This window comes from Ips typographus, linkage group LG5, assembly GCF_016097725.1.
Source record: "Ips typographus isolate SLU linkage group LG5, UJ_Ityp_2.0, whole genome shotgun sequence".
Lineage (NCBI taxonomy): Eukaryota > Metazoa > Arthropoda > Insecta > Coleoptera > Curculionidae > Ips > Ips typographus.
In genome coordinates, this window is record NC_138426.1 from 2,845,893 (window position 1) to 2,864,159 (window position 18,267).

The 18,267-nt window shown below is 35.6% G+C and overlaps 2 protein-coding genes across 3 annotated transcripts in view; one reads left to right on the forward strand and one right to left on the reverse strand.

The window, feature by feature from the left end:
* Positions 1–18,267, reverse strand: part of Sb (serine proteinase stubble) — an 88,967-nt gene that overhangs the window by 45,138 nt on the left and 25,562 nt on the right. The gene's annotated exons all lie outside the window — the stretch shown is intronic.
* LOC145729145 (uncharacterized) lies at positions 159–3,019 on the forward strand. The gene is given in 5 exon segments (XM_081979784.1): positions 159–703; positions 763–992; positions 1,177–1,267; positions 1,322–1,608; positions 1,764–3,019. Coding segments are annotated over 5 exon segments (1,410 nt in total). The 5' UTR covers positions 159–575; the 3' UTR covers positions 2,438–3,019.

Here is an 18,267-nt window from a genome sequence, read left to right on the forward strand (position 1 = left end):
TGGTCGATTTTCAGCGTCAGTTTCTTCAAATTGATTCACTCGATTTTAATAATTTTTTTAAGTATTAAAAGGTATTTTCTTCTTCTTTCTGCCGACCTAAATGATCTTTTTGAAAGTTCCCACGGATCCGAGTATACAGGGTGTGACTGAGGTGTAGAGCTCGATTCAGATGAGAAAAGGCCACCGCATCATCAATGACGCAGTTTTTAAAACTATTTCTTTCTCCTTCTACAGTTGCCGTCGCATTAGATATAATCAGAGGCGTCCTATTAAAATATTCCCGAAAATAAATTCTTAAGCGGTCAAAAAGCCACTTGGCAACGTAGTACGGTTTTTTACTTGGGCACAATTAAAACAAATGCGGGTGCGGCCAGGGACAGATGGACCCTTTTACATGCTTTTACTAGCCGGCACTCTAAACGATGTTGCCAAGTTTAAAAAAATGTAGTGGCGGACAGGTTGAGTTTAAAAATTAGGTTAGGTTAGTTTCCGTTTTAGTCTGGTGTTTTGGTTGTGTTGTTGATGGTCGCAGTTTGAGTTCACGTGTTATAAGTAAAAATCGTTAATTTGTCATAATGTCTCCAAAAAAGATTGGGAAGAAAGGTGTTGTGATACACAGCCAAGGGCGTGAAATTGTAAGTAACGTCTTAGAATTTATGAAGAAGGAGGCAGAAGGAGTTTCCATTCCTTTGAATAACTACAGGTATTGTCTTTGATTAAAAACGACGAAAACGTTGAATAATATAATAAATATCATTTTAGAGAGAGAACTATAGCAGCTACAGGGGTGTCTAGATCTACTGTGCAGAAGATATCTAGAGAAGCACTACATGTTGAATGGGGAGGGCCAAGCTCATCATTTCACACTCCTACAAAGAAGGGACAGATTAAAAAATTAAAATTGGATAACATCAAACCTGATGAAATCAAAAGAATCAGAGAAATTATTTATGATTTCTATATTCTTGAGAAAAAACTTCCAACATTAAAAGGTAAGTTTATAATACATTAGGTATACCTACAGAGTCTTCAGAGTTTTTCTAGCAGAACTTACCATGTTTTTTACAATTAAATGTAAGCCTAGTTTGCTATATGTATAAACCTTGATAATGTGTTAATTGAAAATTTAAAACAACAAAATTTAGACTAAAATGGGATTATTTTTTATCTTTACAGGTATTTTGCAAAAAATTATTGACCAGCAAATCTTGACTGAATCCATTAGTGTAAGCAGCTTAGGGCGATTGCTTAAGAACATTGGATTTTAGTATGTTTTACATCTTGGCAATCATGTACATCAAAATAACTTTATCTTTTGTAGGTGGCAGAAGACACCAGACAAAAGAAAATTCTTGTGTGAATCATATGACATTCGCTTAAAACGAATAAATTTTTTAAAAAAATTGGTGCAATACCGCTCAGAAGGTCGCAATATTGTATATACAGATGAGACATACATTCACAGTAGTCATATTCATGACAAAGGATGGTATGATGAAAGTTTTAAAGGCTTACAAAAACCAATTTCTAAAGGACAACGCCTTATAATAGTGCACGCAGGTGGAGAAAAAGGATTTATTGAAAATGGATTGCTTATATTTAAGTCAGGTAATATTTATGTACACCTCAAACCTACTTAAGTACTTCCTCCTGCTTAAATAAAATAAGTTTATATAACAAGTAATTAATAAGTTTAACCACATTTTACACATCATATAAGACACATAATGTTTGTACTATGATTTTTTTTTTTTTTTTTTTAGGTTTAAAAACAGGAGATTATCATGATGATATGAACCATGAGAATTTCATGACTTGGGTAAAAAAGCAATTGCTTCCTAATTTACCTGACCGCTCAGTCCTTATTATAGACAATGCAGCCTACCACAATGTTACTGTTAACAAAAATATTACAACGGCTACTAAAAAAGGAGATATGTTAAGTTGGCTAGTGGAAAAAGGAATCCCAGCAGATCCTCATTTAACAAAGCCAGAGCTGTATCAAATCATACAAGAAAATAAATTTAGATTTCCTCCACAATATAACTTAGATAGGCTGTTAGAACAACATGGGCATCTTGTGTTGCGTTTACCACCCTACCATCCAGAATTAAACCCAATAGAAAAAATTTGGGCTTTGGTTAAAAATTGGGTAGCAGCTCATAATACCACTTTTAAATTGTCTGATACCGAAGCTTTAACAAAACAAAAATTTCAAGAGGTGTCTGAAAAAGAGTGGTTTGACATTTGCCAGCATGTAAAAAAGTATGAAGAGGAGCTCATAAAAAAAGAGCATATTTTTGATGATACAGTGGACCAGCTTATTTTTACTGTTAACACTGGTTCATCTGATGATAGCGATGAAGATTCTGGTGATGATGATGAATGTGATGCCAGTTTATCCGAAGAAGTATTAGGATGCTCACTCCTAGACTAAGTTTTGGATTTTTGTTTTATGTTATGAATTCGTAATTTGTATATGTATATGTATTTATAAATAAACAAAATTATCAAATTTATAAAAATATATGATTATTAAATTTAACAAAGATAACAAATTTTAAATATTACCTCTTCTTCATGAAACCCTGTATATCAAAAACGATGCAAAGGCAAGCTGAAAGTTACTTTGAGACTTCATTTTCAAGGTCTAGCTGCACTGTAGGACCTTCAAATTAAGAATAATTGAAAAAAGAAACCAGCTGCCTATTTTTATCTTCCAATAATTGATTAATTGCCCCAAGACAATGTTTTTTTGTGGTTAACATTGCCCTAAGTTAAGTTATATAATTTGGATTTAAACTAATTGGTATTTAATATTCTTCATCAATCATCACCCTGCAGCTACAGCAGAAAAATAATTTGCACAGATCTTTTTAACCGAAACACACTGTATGTTTTTTTAATTTACCCTTTGCTTGTTTTCTTGTTTATTTTTTAAATTAATATTTAAAGAAATGGGACCAGAGACCTAGGCCAATTTTGTTCTCAAAGCGTCAATATTATGTATGTATATGTATTTGGTTTGTTTTATAAAACCTACTTACCTATCCTGTTTTAATACAATTTATGAAATGAAAAAGCAAAAACTACACCTATTTACGTTAATTAAATTTCATTTCACTGAGCAGAGAATAGCACGCCATTGACTCGCTGCATCAACTTGGAAAGTAACGAAGGCAGCAATATTTAAAGCGAGACGTACAGAGATCGTGACATCATCGTTTGATGACGGCCGTGGCCTTTTCTTAGCTGATTCGAGCTCTAGTCGAAAAAATGAAAAAATCGGTCTAACGCAATTTCTAGCAAAAAAAAAGTTACACTTAAAACTACCCAATATAAGTAAAAAGCTTAATCTGTGTTATACAGGGTGACCAGTTTTTTTTATTTTCCAAGGTCAAACGGTACAGGGTGGCCTACTAAGAATGCGAGGTACTGTATCTAAAAAACCAAAAAAAGATACAGGTTTGAAACAAAAACATGTTTCCTGATTCTGTTGCCCGGCCTAGGGAGTTTTTGCTCTCATCAGTTTTTCTCTAAATATTGTCGTTTTTGAGATATCGACATTGTAGTTTTCAGTATACACAACCGTTCACCTGCTACAGCCTTCCAAACAGTGAAAAAACGACAACATTTGGAGAGATACTGATTAGAACAAAAACTCGCTAGATTAAGCAACCGTTATTAGGATTCAGTTATGTTAGTCGTAAATTATGCCGTAATTTACCAAATTGATTACCGTATTTTACCGGTAATTTACAATTTTTGTAACCATTTATTACCGCTTCGATTCGGTGCTTCCTTTTCTCCAAAGATTTTTTGATTAATGCGTTTCCGGTCATTTAAGTCCTGTCATTTGGTGGAAGTCGCTGTGTACGACCACGTTTTTAAGCATAATAGCTACAGAAATATTAGACTGTCCGGCTACAACATTTAGATCCGCCTAGAACTCAGCGAACCAGCTTAGCACTTTACGCGGATGACCCTGCGATCATGGCCCGGAGCAGGAGCGGCAGCAGGACCAAAATGCGGAAAAACGCAGGCGATAGTCTTCAAAAGAAGACCAAAGATGAGGATAGAAGGCAACGCCAGGTTAAAAGACATGGTGGACAAGAAACTAACGTGGGGAAGCCACATAGAATACGCCAGACAGAAAGCCAGAGTGACCAGAGCAAAACTGTACCCCATGACAAGCAGGACATCGAAGCTGGTTCTTCAACCGCACCTGATCTACGTCTCGACCGCGTGGGGGTACGTGGCAAAAACGCACCTGAAGAAACTCCAAGCTGAGGAAAAATTTGCGCATGGTACGTCAGAAACGTGGACATCGAGCGAGATTTGAAGTTCACCACAGCAACGGAAAGGATCAAGCAGAGCGCAGTGAAGATATTCCAAAAGGCGGAAAGGAGCGAAAATCAGTTACTGCGAGAAGCAGTAAACTACGACCAGGAGCTAGAAGCACCCCACAAACGTTTCCGATACCAGTTATTGGATAACGGGAAATTAGTAATAAGTTTTTCTTTCTGTTTCAGATAGACGACAATTCAGGACCAACCAGCAAAGAAGAAGACCACAATTCCCCCCAGACCTTCCCCCCGGGTGGCGAGAATTTGATTCCCAAAATATGGGTAGAACCTTTCCGCAGTTATCCCGGTGCTAACTGGGCTTTAACTGCACTCCTGGCACTTTCCCCCGCTTTGCCTACGCAAAAGGTGGAAAACCATCCCCCACTCACCAGACCCTAACTCCCCAAAAACTTTAGGATGTAAAAATAGACGGACGAAAGCCGGCTGTTTTGACATCCTATAGTTTGCCAGGATCACCAGAGATGGACAAGCTGACGAAGAAAGAAGAAATGGAGGACAAAAAGAGCCCCTCCGTCAGCGGGGGCATCCTTCTCCCAGGACAGAGGACGCCGATGCAACTCTGGGAACGTCCCAAAAGGGAAAATTCCTGGACTTATAGCAATTTCCTCTTCCAGACCTATCCTTTTGGTCTACAGCGATGGGAGGGTAATAAGCAGTAATCTTGCTTGATCCATCTATCTGAGGCCGCATTCCCTGCCAAAGAATATTGGCGCTACAACATTTGCCACCAAAAGGTCATTTTCTGCCTTCGGAAATATTCACAACAAAAAGCGAAATAGACTGACTAATGACAAAGCTACTGTTTATTAATTAGTAGTAGAAACCAACGAAAGTTTTAAATTTGCAGGAGGATAAGAATGACTGATAAGAATCCGGATGATATTTGTGTCGATGAAGATGATCACGAAAGTAATTAGTAATTTCTAGGTTATCTTCACCATTATAATTTATAAGAAACGTTATGAAATTAATACAAACTGATGTAAGATGTTATTTTAACATTTAAGTTGTTTATGTATTTCAGTAGTTTATTTTTTATTTGAGAATAGGTAATAGAGGTAAATGTTAAAAATTACAGTTTCTTTTAATTTTCTTGTTTATTTTTAAAAAATAAGTATCTCTTATAAAATTCTGATTTGAAACTTCGTTTACGAGATAATTCAGTTATTAGGTTAAAAGACACTTAAAAATTGTCTTGAAAACAGTGAAAATTGACTTATGAAGATCAAAAAATGTCTTTGTAGCCAGTTTTCATAGTTTCCAGACAAATAGTTTTAAAAATTGACTTAGAAACCAGTAAATTTACTTTGAAACGATGAAAATTGACTTTGTAACCAGTTTTCATAGTTTTCAGACAAATTGAAAGACTTTAGTCTTAAAAATTGACTTGAAAACTGCGAAAATTGACTTGAGAGGCTTAAAAACTGTCTTTGTAGTCAGTCGTCAATAGTTTTCAGATAAGTTGAAAAACGTTAGTATTGAAAATTTACTTGAACACCAAAAAATGACTTTCAGTAGAAGAATCAGAAGCTTAAAATTTGCATTTGAAGTAAGTTTTAATAATTTGAAAACACATTTCAATATTTTAGTCTTGAAAATAGTCTTAAATACAAAATATTGACATTAGATTCATGAAAATATACTTGAACACTAACTTTTCAAGTTTTTTTACTTTGCTTTTCATTTTCTTATAACTCTGTACTATTTTTAGGGCTTTAAAACTGCTTTCAGCTTGGAAAATCGAGTTTTAAGACAATCTTTACCAAGTTTTTGACATAGCAGACTTAAAAAAACATTTTTGCATTCTCTCATAGACTTAAAAACATATTTTTATCACTGTTTTATCTTCTACAATCCATAAAAAATTGACGTACTTGTTTGGTAACTTCTTTGGGACATTCTTGTAGGACATATTATTCAACGTGTTCATCACAAAGTTGAAGTTTCATTATCATAGAGTGAGTAATACTATACTTTTTCTACGACTGTGTTAAGAATTCAAAACGAAAGAAAAAACACACAGCGCCGTCACGTGTTCACGTGTTTGGTACCGGACAATTTGACAGGTATAGCAAAAATCAGTAAAGTAAATTGAGTCATACTGATTTTGATAGAGTATTTACCGTTGTTTTGTACCTCCATGGGATCGAATTTGACAGTTTCCAGGTTTAGGACAGAACTAAGTGACGACCAAATGTCATAACTGTCAAAATTCCACTCATAAAACTCTAAATTATCTTTGGTTCTGTTTATACTGATTTTTCTGCATTTTAAGAGTGTATTGTGGTTTGACAGCTTTATGGAGAGCATTTGGACGGTTGTCATATTTAAAAAAAATACTAAAATTAAGTCAGAAACAGACAACCAAATGTTGTAAATGCCAAAAATAAACTGATAAAGGTAGAAAATGTATTCAACCAAAGTGGAACTGATTTTGTTACATTTCAAGTATGTTTCGTTGTTTTGTACCTCAATGGGATCGAATTTGTTTCCAGGTTCAGGACAGAACAAAAAACAAAGCTCTAACTGACAGCCAAATGTCATCTGTCAAAATATGACGTAATAATATAATAGAAAGGAAATTCAAACTTTGCGTATAACACTAATATTCAAAACATTTATGTTTCAATTAACTATTACGTCATTCCATTTTATTTTGATGTTTGCTGTATTATATTGGTGGTGTCTGCGGGAGTACTAAATCAGTGAGTAATGACTCATAACTATTACCGGTAGGTAATGCGAGATATTATCTTTTCAAGACTAGTGAGTAATAAGCAAATTATTAAACAGTCATAGAAAAACACTTACTTCACTTACTTCACTTCGACTAGTATAGTCGGGGGCAATACCACAAGAGCTCAGATTTAGCCGGATAATTTTTGTGCTTGTCTTAGAACACTTTCTTTTTGGTGTAACAGCACGAGACTTGTTGTAACTAAATCACGAGAGCGCAGCTCGAGTGATTTTGCCAAACAGGTCGAGTTTTGTACCATAAAGAAAGTATGAGAAGACAAGCGGAAAAATTATCCTGTTAAAAATCTGAGCTCGAATGGTATTTGATAAGACAATTCCATGAATATAATCAATAATATAATAAGACTGCTACTGTCTTGTACTGGCAGAAATACATTTTTCTGGTTCTTTTGATTTTCTACAGTAGAACTCTAGCCGAAGCGAGCCATAACCAAAACAATACGAACAAACATCAAAATTGACAGTGCCAGCAAAAACCTCAAGGTGAGACATTGCAACAATAGAAGTGTAGTGAAAATCCGTGGAAACGATGAAATCAACAGCAAAATTTATCCGATTTTTTTATCCGCTAGCAAACTCTCTTCCTTCCTTATTAGCCGATAGCAAACCGTGTTTTGATGACGTATATATGGCATTTTTTGTACATGAGTGGAATTGTCGGCGGAAATTTTTTTTTATATTTAACACATCAAAACACAAATTAAAATAGCTGTCAATGCGACAGTTGTCATCATCCGCTAATTGTTTTGCATGGTGTCACAATTGAACGCGTGAGTAATGACTCATTACTCATGAAACCGAATTAATACAGTTAAATTGAAAAAACAGGTAAATGAGACATTGGAAACTTTATGCATTTTCTTCTTTGAGTTTTATCAAATCAACTAATTATTTTTTTTGTCATAATGTCAATGTGTGGTTTTTTTTTACATCAAAAATTATTCATATTTAACTGAGAAAATATTAAGCAAATTGGGCTGTTAATTAGGTGCTAATGAATGAGTAAAGATTGATTACACTGAAATACTCGAGTGTGTGTTAGTTATACCAGTTACTTAATGGGATTTTGAATATTCTAATTAGTGTTATAGCTAATTTAGAGGTCGATTATTTATTTAAAGTGGGTAATAAATTTCAATATTAGGCTGCTGGTTAGATTAAATAGAAACCTGAGGTTAATTAATTAACAACATTAATAAATTGTCACTGTTCTGATTCATAGTGTTGTTCTTTTGTTTTAGATGGCCATCATATATTTATAGCTTTTTCTCTTTCTCCAGTGGTGCTAAAGCCAAAACTCAGTCTTTTCTTCTTTATCTTCCGTATGAAACACTGACTAGCTCAGAGTCTTTCTTCTCCAAATTAGACACGTATTTAATATTTGCACTTTTTCTGCCATTCAAAATTATTTTTGTGGTCTTCTGTCTAATATCCGACTAGTAAGAGCTTTTATTGGTACTATCAATGAATTGACCGTGTCCAGTCTATTTGCAGCCTCTAAAGTCGAACAAATTATAAGATCCTCTTTCTGTGATAGGTTGGCCTCAAATATTAGACTAAAGCAGGCGTTACACGAAGCAAATATTTGCTACATTTGCTACGGAGTTTATTTCCGCAAATTTTTGTTTAGAGCAAATATATTTGCTATGCCATTACACGTTAGCAACCTTAACAACTTTTCTTTTTTGCACACGTATTTGTCCCACTTTGATTGTCCCTAGCCTAGTATGGTCTTAATGTCGTCTTTTTCGGATAAATCAATATTTCCTTAGACATGGGACTTTAACTGGGAAACGCGCAAAAACGTCCCGAGATACAAATCTAAATTACATGTCCTTATATTAAAACAAAATCAAAACAAATTATTGGTCAATTGGGGACAACTTGAAAATTTCACTTTTTTGCACGCACTTCTTTCACACCCTGTATAAGACAATTAGAGTGCTATAAAGCAAAAGTTTTTTACATCAGTAAAAGCCAATAAACCTAGCCCAATGACCATCCAAACCGCATTAAAATCTGTTGATTCGTTTCGAAATGGCGAAGTTTACTTCCAAAAGGCTAGTGACTGAAATTATTTTTTATTTTTTTTTTATTTTGGGTAGTTGTATTTGAAATTTTGATATTACAAATATTGATATTTTTGTTTTGTCATTTTGGCAGCACAATCCCAAGGTCAAAATGTATCGTACATAAATTTTAATTGAATAGTACCAAAATGGCGGCGGTTATCCAGTAATCCACTCAGACAGTCTCAGAAAATAGTTATTTATGCAACAAGTGCAAAAAGTACATCTTTTTGCACGCAAGTGAAAGTTGTTATATGAGACCGAAGATCATCACTGAGGAGTCGGAAATTTAATTTTTACTATTATAAATAGTTTCAAACTCGATTTTTCAGTCTTGAAGCATTAAAAACAGCCAGAATTTCTTGAAGAAGCTTGACTTGAAGAGATGACATTTCAAGACTACGGACAGTAGGCCTGATAAGTCAAAAACTTTGTGAAGATCCTGAGGAGCACTAAAACTCAATTTTTCAAGCTGAAGCACTAAAAGCAATCTAGATTTTAAAGAAATGTTCGAATTTTTAACACTGAAGTGACAAAGCAAGACAAAGTTTGAAATGATATTTTAAAGCCTATATATGTAAACATTGTTTTTTAAGTCTGGTATGACAAAAACTTGGTGAATATAGTCTTAAAACTGGATTTTCCAAGCTGAAAGCAGTTTTAAAGCTCTAAAAATAGAAAAGTTTACTTTTAAGGCTAGAAATGACATTACTAAGACTAAAGCGAGTCCAAATGTCTATTTTCAGGACTTATTAATTAGTGTACAATTCAATTTTCTGGACTGAAACAAGTCTTGAGTTCAATTAGTGCAAATTAAATTTTCGGACTAATTTATTTCTAAAAATTAATTTTTAAGACTAATATTAGCATATAGCAATTAGTGACAAAACCTTTTACTTTTATTACTGAAAAGTCTGAAATTTGACTTTTACTATTATAAATAGTCTTAAAGTCGTTGCTCCAATTTTTTGTTAAGTATAGAAGTCAATTTAATAATGAAGAAGCTTGAAATGACATTTTCAAGATTATGGACAGTATACAAACTGGCTTTCAGGCCTTTTAAGTCAAAAAAATTTTGTCAGACCGAAAATAGTTTTAAAGCACTAAAAACAGTCTAGATTTTTAGGAAGTATTCTAACTTATAGCACTGAAATGTTTAAAAGTCATTTTAATAGGGACGAAGCTCAAAATGATATTTTTGTACTTCCGGGCGTAAAAGTGTACATTACACCCAAATAAAAAAAAAACGTTCAGCCGAGTTTTTATGTTTTTTTCAGCGAAACCCCGTAAAATAAAATCAACATACGGGATGACTAAAGTGGTACTTACACCTTAAAAGTTAAAAATATAATTATTTAATTATTCCCGTCGTACAAAAAAATGTTGTTTGCACCTCTAGCGTAATAGTATATTACATACTCAGGTGGAAAGTGTTTGATTTCTGTCGAGAGATTAGGTAGTTGAACTTTATCTCGAGACAGAAATTAAACTTTCTACCGTGGTTTGTATACTATTTTATTTTCAACCATTTATCAAAATCTCATCGAACTTTTAATAAATCATTCAGTTGAAATATTGTAAAATATACCCGGGTGGAAAGTAAAAGCAGGTAATTTTTATCTTTCCACCTGGGTTACACATAAGAAATAACGTCATTACATCCTGGTTGAAAATAAACCACTTTGTAAAAGTTGCGTTTTACGCCCTTGGTACAAAAATAACTATTTTATCAACTTTAACAACTCAAAACTGTTAGTGCTTATTAACAATTTCCTTGCATTTTTGAAGTGGATAATTCTGCTTCTAATAATCCACTAAATCTACTTACTAATTTTTTTTTATGTTCCGATTAAAGCACATTAAAACGCCGATAACTTTTCATATGTAAGCCTTACAAACTAAATTACATCCCAGAATGTTAAACAAGAACGTCAAAGTGTAACATAAAACTGAACAACCTAACAGTAACAGTAACTAAACAGTTCAATAGCTGCTGTTTATTTATGCCCACTTGTCTATATTATGTGTTCTGGTGCGAGATCAATCATATATAACGGATAACGCAAAAACCGATTAAGAACCGACTGTCTATGTCAGTGTTTTGCTATGATGTATGGTGCCAGTAGATGTATTATTACCAGGAAGATCACTATGGTGGGCCATTCATGTGGTATTAAATAATCGTTCATTTTGAACGAACTAAGTGTTAAGTAATTGCAAGATGTAAAAAATTAATAATGTACAAGAAGTGTAAGATAATTTGGTTTGAATATCAAGTTTCCACTTTAAGAAAAGTGTGTAATGTAGCGTTACGTCCACACTCCTACATAAGAATAATAATTAACATCCATCTGCTTGGACAATTTACTTGTCCTCGTAAAGACCGCGCTACTTCTTTTTATGTCCGTCGATGATAACTATTAACTTTTTTACAAAAAAAAACAGCAAATTGTAGGTTATTTATTGATAGAACACTGTACAGTAGAAAAAAACCTGTTTTATACGTCCGTTTCTGTAAGAAATTGTTGAAAGGAAATCAATGTTTTTAGAGTACAATACACAATAAATAGTGTTTTTCCAATATCATCAAAGAAGATATCGTTAGTTAAAATCAAAATATTGTTGCGTGTGATTTGGATTTAATCTTGTTATTATTAATAATTAGTTAGTGTTTTTTAAATAAATTTGGTTATATTGGCAAATAGACAGACAATATATTCAGAATTTCCATGTATCCCTAACTTGAAGTTTCCATGGTCCTCTTTTATCTTGCTATAGGGAATTTTCCGGGTGTAGTAGTAATTTCGGGTTGTAGATTGGTGGTTTAGAGGTATCTGTATCTGTAGAGTGGGGAGGTTGAGTGTAAACCCACAGCACTTATGCCACATGTGACCCATTGTACATCTTCCCGAGTTGTCCTCCTAGCTCACCGTCCATCCTGCCTTTCCCAGGAAGGTCACATAGTATGGAAGTGTTTCCTTAGTTGACAGTGGCCAGTCAGAAATACTACTGTTAAATGGAGGTTTTTCCTGGTCATCGCCAAATATTTCTTCGGCGCCAACTTCCCAGGGTGCCCCAGAGTGATCCTGGCAAGACTGCATCTTTTGATTCCATCCCATCACTTTAGGAATTGAGCATGGGTGTAGCGTTTGGCTAGTTACGCAAGACGGCCCCTAGTCCCGGGCAGCCCTTAAATCATAGTGAAATTAGCTCAAAATAGTGAAATGAAGATTGCGCATCGGTACATGGAACGTGAGAACCCTGTTTCAAGCTAGGAAATTCGATAATTTGGTTCAGGAAATGAAGAGAATGAACATAAACATAATGAGCATAAGTAAACATCGTTGGCCAGGCTGCAAATCATGTCAACATGAGTACGGCACACTATATTACTCAGGTGTGGATGACAACGACCAAAATCATAGAGGCGGCGTTGGCATCTTCGTTTCATCAGAATACACAAAATATGTCATGAATTTTGTACCAATAGGTTTACTAAAAATGGCCTGCAAATCATTCAATGTCAATCTTATTCAGGTTTATGCCCCAACTGCTGAGAAGAGGATGATATGGAAGTGGAAAACTTATATGAGCACATTGATTCCACAATGAAGACGTTAAAGAGCGATATGTTAATATTATATTGGGAGACTTTAAAGTTGGTAGTTTTGAACTTGGTGGCTCCAACGAGAGAGGTGTTAGACTCTACGAGTTTTGTCAGGACTCAGGGATGATAATTGCTAAAACCTTTTTTGATCTACCCAAATGAAGACTTTATACTTGGCTGGATGTAAATAACTTAACTTACCCTGGGGTTGACATTGGCTCGGACTATAATCCCCTTGTTGAACTCTTGTTAAACTTAAAAGCTAAAAAGCAAACACACCCAGCTAGAGCAGTTGATGCAATGAGACTGAATAACCCTGAAGTAAGACATATTGATGCCGAAGAAATAAATAACAGATTGATAAGTCTGCATGAGAGTCAGCTCCAAGATAAAGAGACTCTTTGGAAAGAATATCAAGAACATCATTGTGGACACGTGTAAATTACATCTCCGCGAGACCTTTACACCCAAAAACAAGTGGATGACAGATCACATCAAACCTGACAAACATAAAAAATACAAAAGAAGAAGGAAGAGAGAATCATAGAAAGGTAGATCAAAGAAGCCAAGCACAGATGGATGGAAAGAGAATGTGCAGAAATAGAAGACCTCTGCTCCAAACATGATACTATTAATATGTACAAAAAAGTAAAGGAAGTAGCTGGAGTCCACAGGAAAAGAACGACTATGACCCTTACAAATGATCGTGACCAACTAATTTTGGAAGAACAAGAATTAAAAAACACATGGACCAGTTATATAGAGGCCAACTTTGGGGATCATGGAGCTGATGCGGTATACGTGCATGAGGGCATAGAACCAACTATTCTTAAATCCGAGGTGATACATGCATTCTATATAGCAAAAAATAGGAAAGCATGTGGCCCTGACAAGATTTCTACCGCGACTCTGAAGCTCATTACAGAAGAAAATATTTCGCATCAGCCGTAGATGTGAGGAAGATCTTGATGATTCGCAATTCGGCTTCAGAAAGGCTTTCGAACCGCGTGAAGCACTTTTCGGTATAAACCTTCTACTCCAAAAATGCAGTAATCAGCGGAAAGAAATGAAATGTTTTTGCATGCTTTATCGATTACGAAAAAGCCTTTGACCGAATACAGCATGATAAACTTATTGACAGGAGGTTGGAATAGATGATAGAGATATCCGCATAATTAAAAATCTATACTGGAACCAAACGGCACAGATAAAAATAGGCAATGTTAAACCAGACCATATTAGAGTGCAGCGTGGAATAAGACAGGGTTGCATACTATTACTCTTACTCTTCAACCTCTGATCGAATATTTAAGGAAGGGTTGGAAGGGATATTACACCTCTGCATCAAAATAAATGGACAGCCAATAACAACGATCAGATATACTGATGATACAGTGATTTGACCAAACACAAGGGACTAGAGTTGCTAATAAACCAAATCGGTGACGTGGGAGAGACACAAGGTCTGAAAATCAATATGGGAAAGACCAAATTTATGATATTCAGCAGGCACCACTCTATCTCTCTCTATAATGGCACCACTCTAGAACTTAATGGAAGACAATCTGAAAGCGTCTCTAAGTTCAAATACCTTGGTAGTGTTATTACAGAGGATCTAAACCCGGGCTTGCTCAAGCAACTTTTAATAATATGAGATCCTTTCTTTGCCCGACAACCTGAATCTGAATTTAAGACAACGCATGGTTGAATGCTATGTATGGTCGGTATTGCTGTACGGAGTAGCGTGGTGGACTCTGAAGGTCAGGACGATGAGCCAACTGGAAGCATTCGAAATGAACTCCTCGCATTGGATGATCGCAAAGATCTCGGCTTGGAAGATGGTACAGTGGCAGCCTAGAGGAAAGCTAAGCCTCGTCATCGAAGTCGCACCTTACACACCTGCCCCTGCCCCCGTCACGGTTTTGGATCCATCTGTAAACCAGACGTCTCCATGGGAAGGGAGGATAGAGTTTTGAGAGAATTCCCAGTCCTCCCTCCTGGGTACTACAAACTTTAGAGGTCCGCTTGACAGAAGCGTCGGAGGCACCCGATCCTGCTTCATCAGTTCCGGGCACTCCCTCAACGCCTCCCCCCAGAAGACCCCACGATTCAGCTGAGTCTGTAGTCTGTAATCAGCATATTGAGACCTGCCAGTCTGTGGGCTGCCCTGGCGGATTCTTTTTGTCTAAACAGGTGCAGCGGCTCGAGCCCACATTGCCGCTCCAGTGCCCTTGTTGGGGTAGTTTTTAGTACACCTGTAATACAGACGCAGACAAGTTTTTGAACCATGTCCAACAAGGCGCGTGACTTGGCCGTATCGATAGCTCTGGACCAAACAATCGCTCCGTATGTTATCATCGGGCAAACAACAGCGCAGTACATCCATCGAAAGATTCTCGGCTGGAGTCCCCATGTTGCATCAAAGGCCCTCTTGCACGCCCAGAGAGCATTGCGGGCCTTCCCGGTTTTGACTTCAAGGTGCTCGTTCCAAATCAGCCTGGAATCTAGAATAACCCCTAGGTATTTGACCTGGGATTTGAACCCTAGAATGTGGCCGAACAGATTTAAGTCCGGTAACGGCCCGAGTTTTTGTCGCCTCGTAAAGATGATGGCTTCCACTTTGGCCGGGTTCACAGAGAGACCCTCCTCCTCACACCAAACCTGGGTGGATCGAAGGGCAGCCTGGATATTCCTCGCCAGGCTCCCGACGGCGCGACCACTCGAAAGAATGGCCACATCGTCCGCGTAGGCCTGGGCTTAGACATCTGCGGAGTTGAGTCTATTGTATGTGTATTTTTTTGCTTATTTTCTTTCATGTTATTACCTTTCATTTTCAGTTATTTTTTGAGTGATCCAATACTTTTTGTCTCAATTTGAAAGTTTTCAGTCTGCTGAAAGTGTTCTGCATGCACTTTTTTAAACTTTGTTACATTTTTCTTCTGGATCTTAGTTACTTACTATGTTTCCTCTGGTGAACCAAATTTTAAAATAATCAAATAACCAACAAAAAAGTTATTTTCAACCTTTTAACATCCTGTTAAGATCAGTTACTATTGGGTTTAAAAAAAAATGTGTAGAAAGATGTAACACTAATTTTTCCTGTGGAACTTGACCTGATTCAATAAGCTGCATAGAATGCAAAAAGTAGTGGTAATTCAAAATTCAATGGATTAATTTGTTGAGGCATTATCATTTACATTACTAATTAGTGAAAAGAACCAAAAACCCGACGAGTCATTGATCAGATAAAGATTTAACCGATTAGGACATAATCTCTATTGTTGTTCCGTAAACAAATCGGTATCATTTAGATCGTGATTGCGCCAGTTCTATCTCGATTTGAGATCAAATGAAAACGTATCGCGGATAACTAATAAACTATTGTGAATTCCCCGTAATAGACCACACTCTATTTATCAATGTAATCTGAAAACCTTCCATTAAACGCGGAAGAAATATTATTAAAATTACTCCGGTAATTGTCGTCCATAGTTTCCTCTGTCTTAGCGTTCGCTGATATATCGCACCACAGGATATCGTGCATTATATTAAATTACGTCTGGTAATTAAAAAAAAATACTTAAATGAGTCATCGTTACCAAACCAGCTATGTTGGTTCCATTGGCCTGTGATTTACTCGAAGAAAATAGTGCTAAAAAGATTTATTGGAATGATCTGTCAGGCTTTTTCTGTTCAATTTTCTCTTTTCCGTGCCTTACAAGTCGATAAGATTCAATAATTTCTTTAAAGAGCGATGTTAACCTGCTTTCCGGGTATTTCAAACAATTTACACTAGGTATATTTTTTCCGTCAGAAACGTACAGTAAACGGATCATTCAGGCAACATTGACCGAGGATAAGATCCCTATATGAGATTGCAATAAACGTAAAAGAGATTTATGCAGGATGTTTGTGAAATATGTTGTGTTTTGTAGTATATTTTACAAACAGTCCGACAAACAGTCTCGGACATTTTATTGAAATAGCTCCCCAGTCTAAGAAAGTTTTGTTTAATTTTTAACTTAAACGAGTAAGAAATGTGGTCAGTCAAGTAAGTTTTAGTACTGTTGCGTTGTATTGACTTTTAACGATTAACAGCCAAAAAACCTAACAAGTGGCGCAGTAGGTAGGATAACCTTTGCAAGTATATTGCACAACAAAGGTGAATAAGATGTCGAATTGGACGGTTTTACAGGCTATTTTCTACGACTAATTGGAATCACTTACCAAATTTCACACAAATATGTTTACGTTATCACTTTTGACGCAGCCAAAGTACCGTGTGACAGCTGATTAGCTTTATCTATTTTCATATTAATATCGCACGCTGCAGATTGTCTCTGATTGGTCTATTTCATATCGCACGCTGAAAATTGCCAGTGATTAGTCTATTTCATATCGCACAGTTGCGGAAAGTCTAGGATTCTATATTCGTTTAGTTAATTTAGAATTACTTCTGAATGCATCTAAGAAATTTCAATCTGAAGAAAGTTGGATTACTATTGGAGAATGAAAAAACTTGATAAACAGTAATTTATTATTTAAAACTAAGATCCTTCTTCTGGTACAGGAAGGAATCAAAATACACAAATTGGGTTTCAAATTAATTTAGCCCGAAAAAAAATTTTGATATTATTCGTTGTTATAACAAAACTCTGGTCTTGTTATTGCTTCAAATGACCATGACATTGTCTAAAGGAAGGATGAAAAGAAATTGTTGTACGGATGAAGGCATTTGAAAAGAATGCCTGTTTTCGCAATTATTTTAGTAAATCGGTTATTGTTTAGGCAAAACAAGGTAACCGAGGTCATGTCGGATATCGACTTAAAATGAAAGTCCAGCATTGAAAGAAGTGAAATGTGCTAGTTTTATCTCGTGGTGTTAATGATGCATTAAGTTTACCCATCCGATTGTTGGAATATCTATAATGCAAAACAATCCGGGTGATAGATACGAATTCATTACCGGCTATAAACACTAAATGGGTTATTCTGTACAGAGTGTACCAAATTGTACTGAAAGAAGAAATTAGAATATTTTCAGATAACCAGTTTTAAGTTTTTGTTTTATTGAAAAAAGTGATATAAAATTTCAATGAGGTGATTAATGCAGCAGAGTCACATTACATAAAGCAACAAGTGCCGTTTAGAAAAATAAAAATTATCAATTCTAAACCTGCAGTCAGGATGATTGAAGCTTTCATCAAAAGAATTATTTTGTTAACATTCAAGATTAGCTGTAATTGGTCTATTTCATACCGCACGCCAAAAATTGCCTGTGATTGGTCTATTTCTAATATGTAACGCGGACATGACTCCACAACAAATCTGGAGTAAATTGGAAGATTGTTTAAAGGAAGCTATAGAAAAACAACCAAAACTCCAACAAACAAAACGTAACCATTGGCTTTCAGACGAGACCTAAAGGGCTTAGTCAAGGAAGAAGACAAGGATAGGTACCGTAATC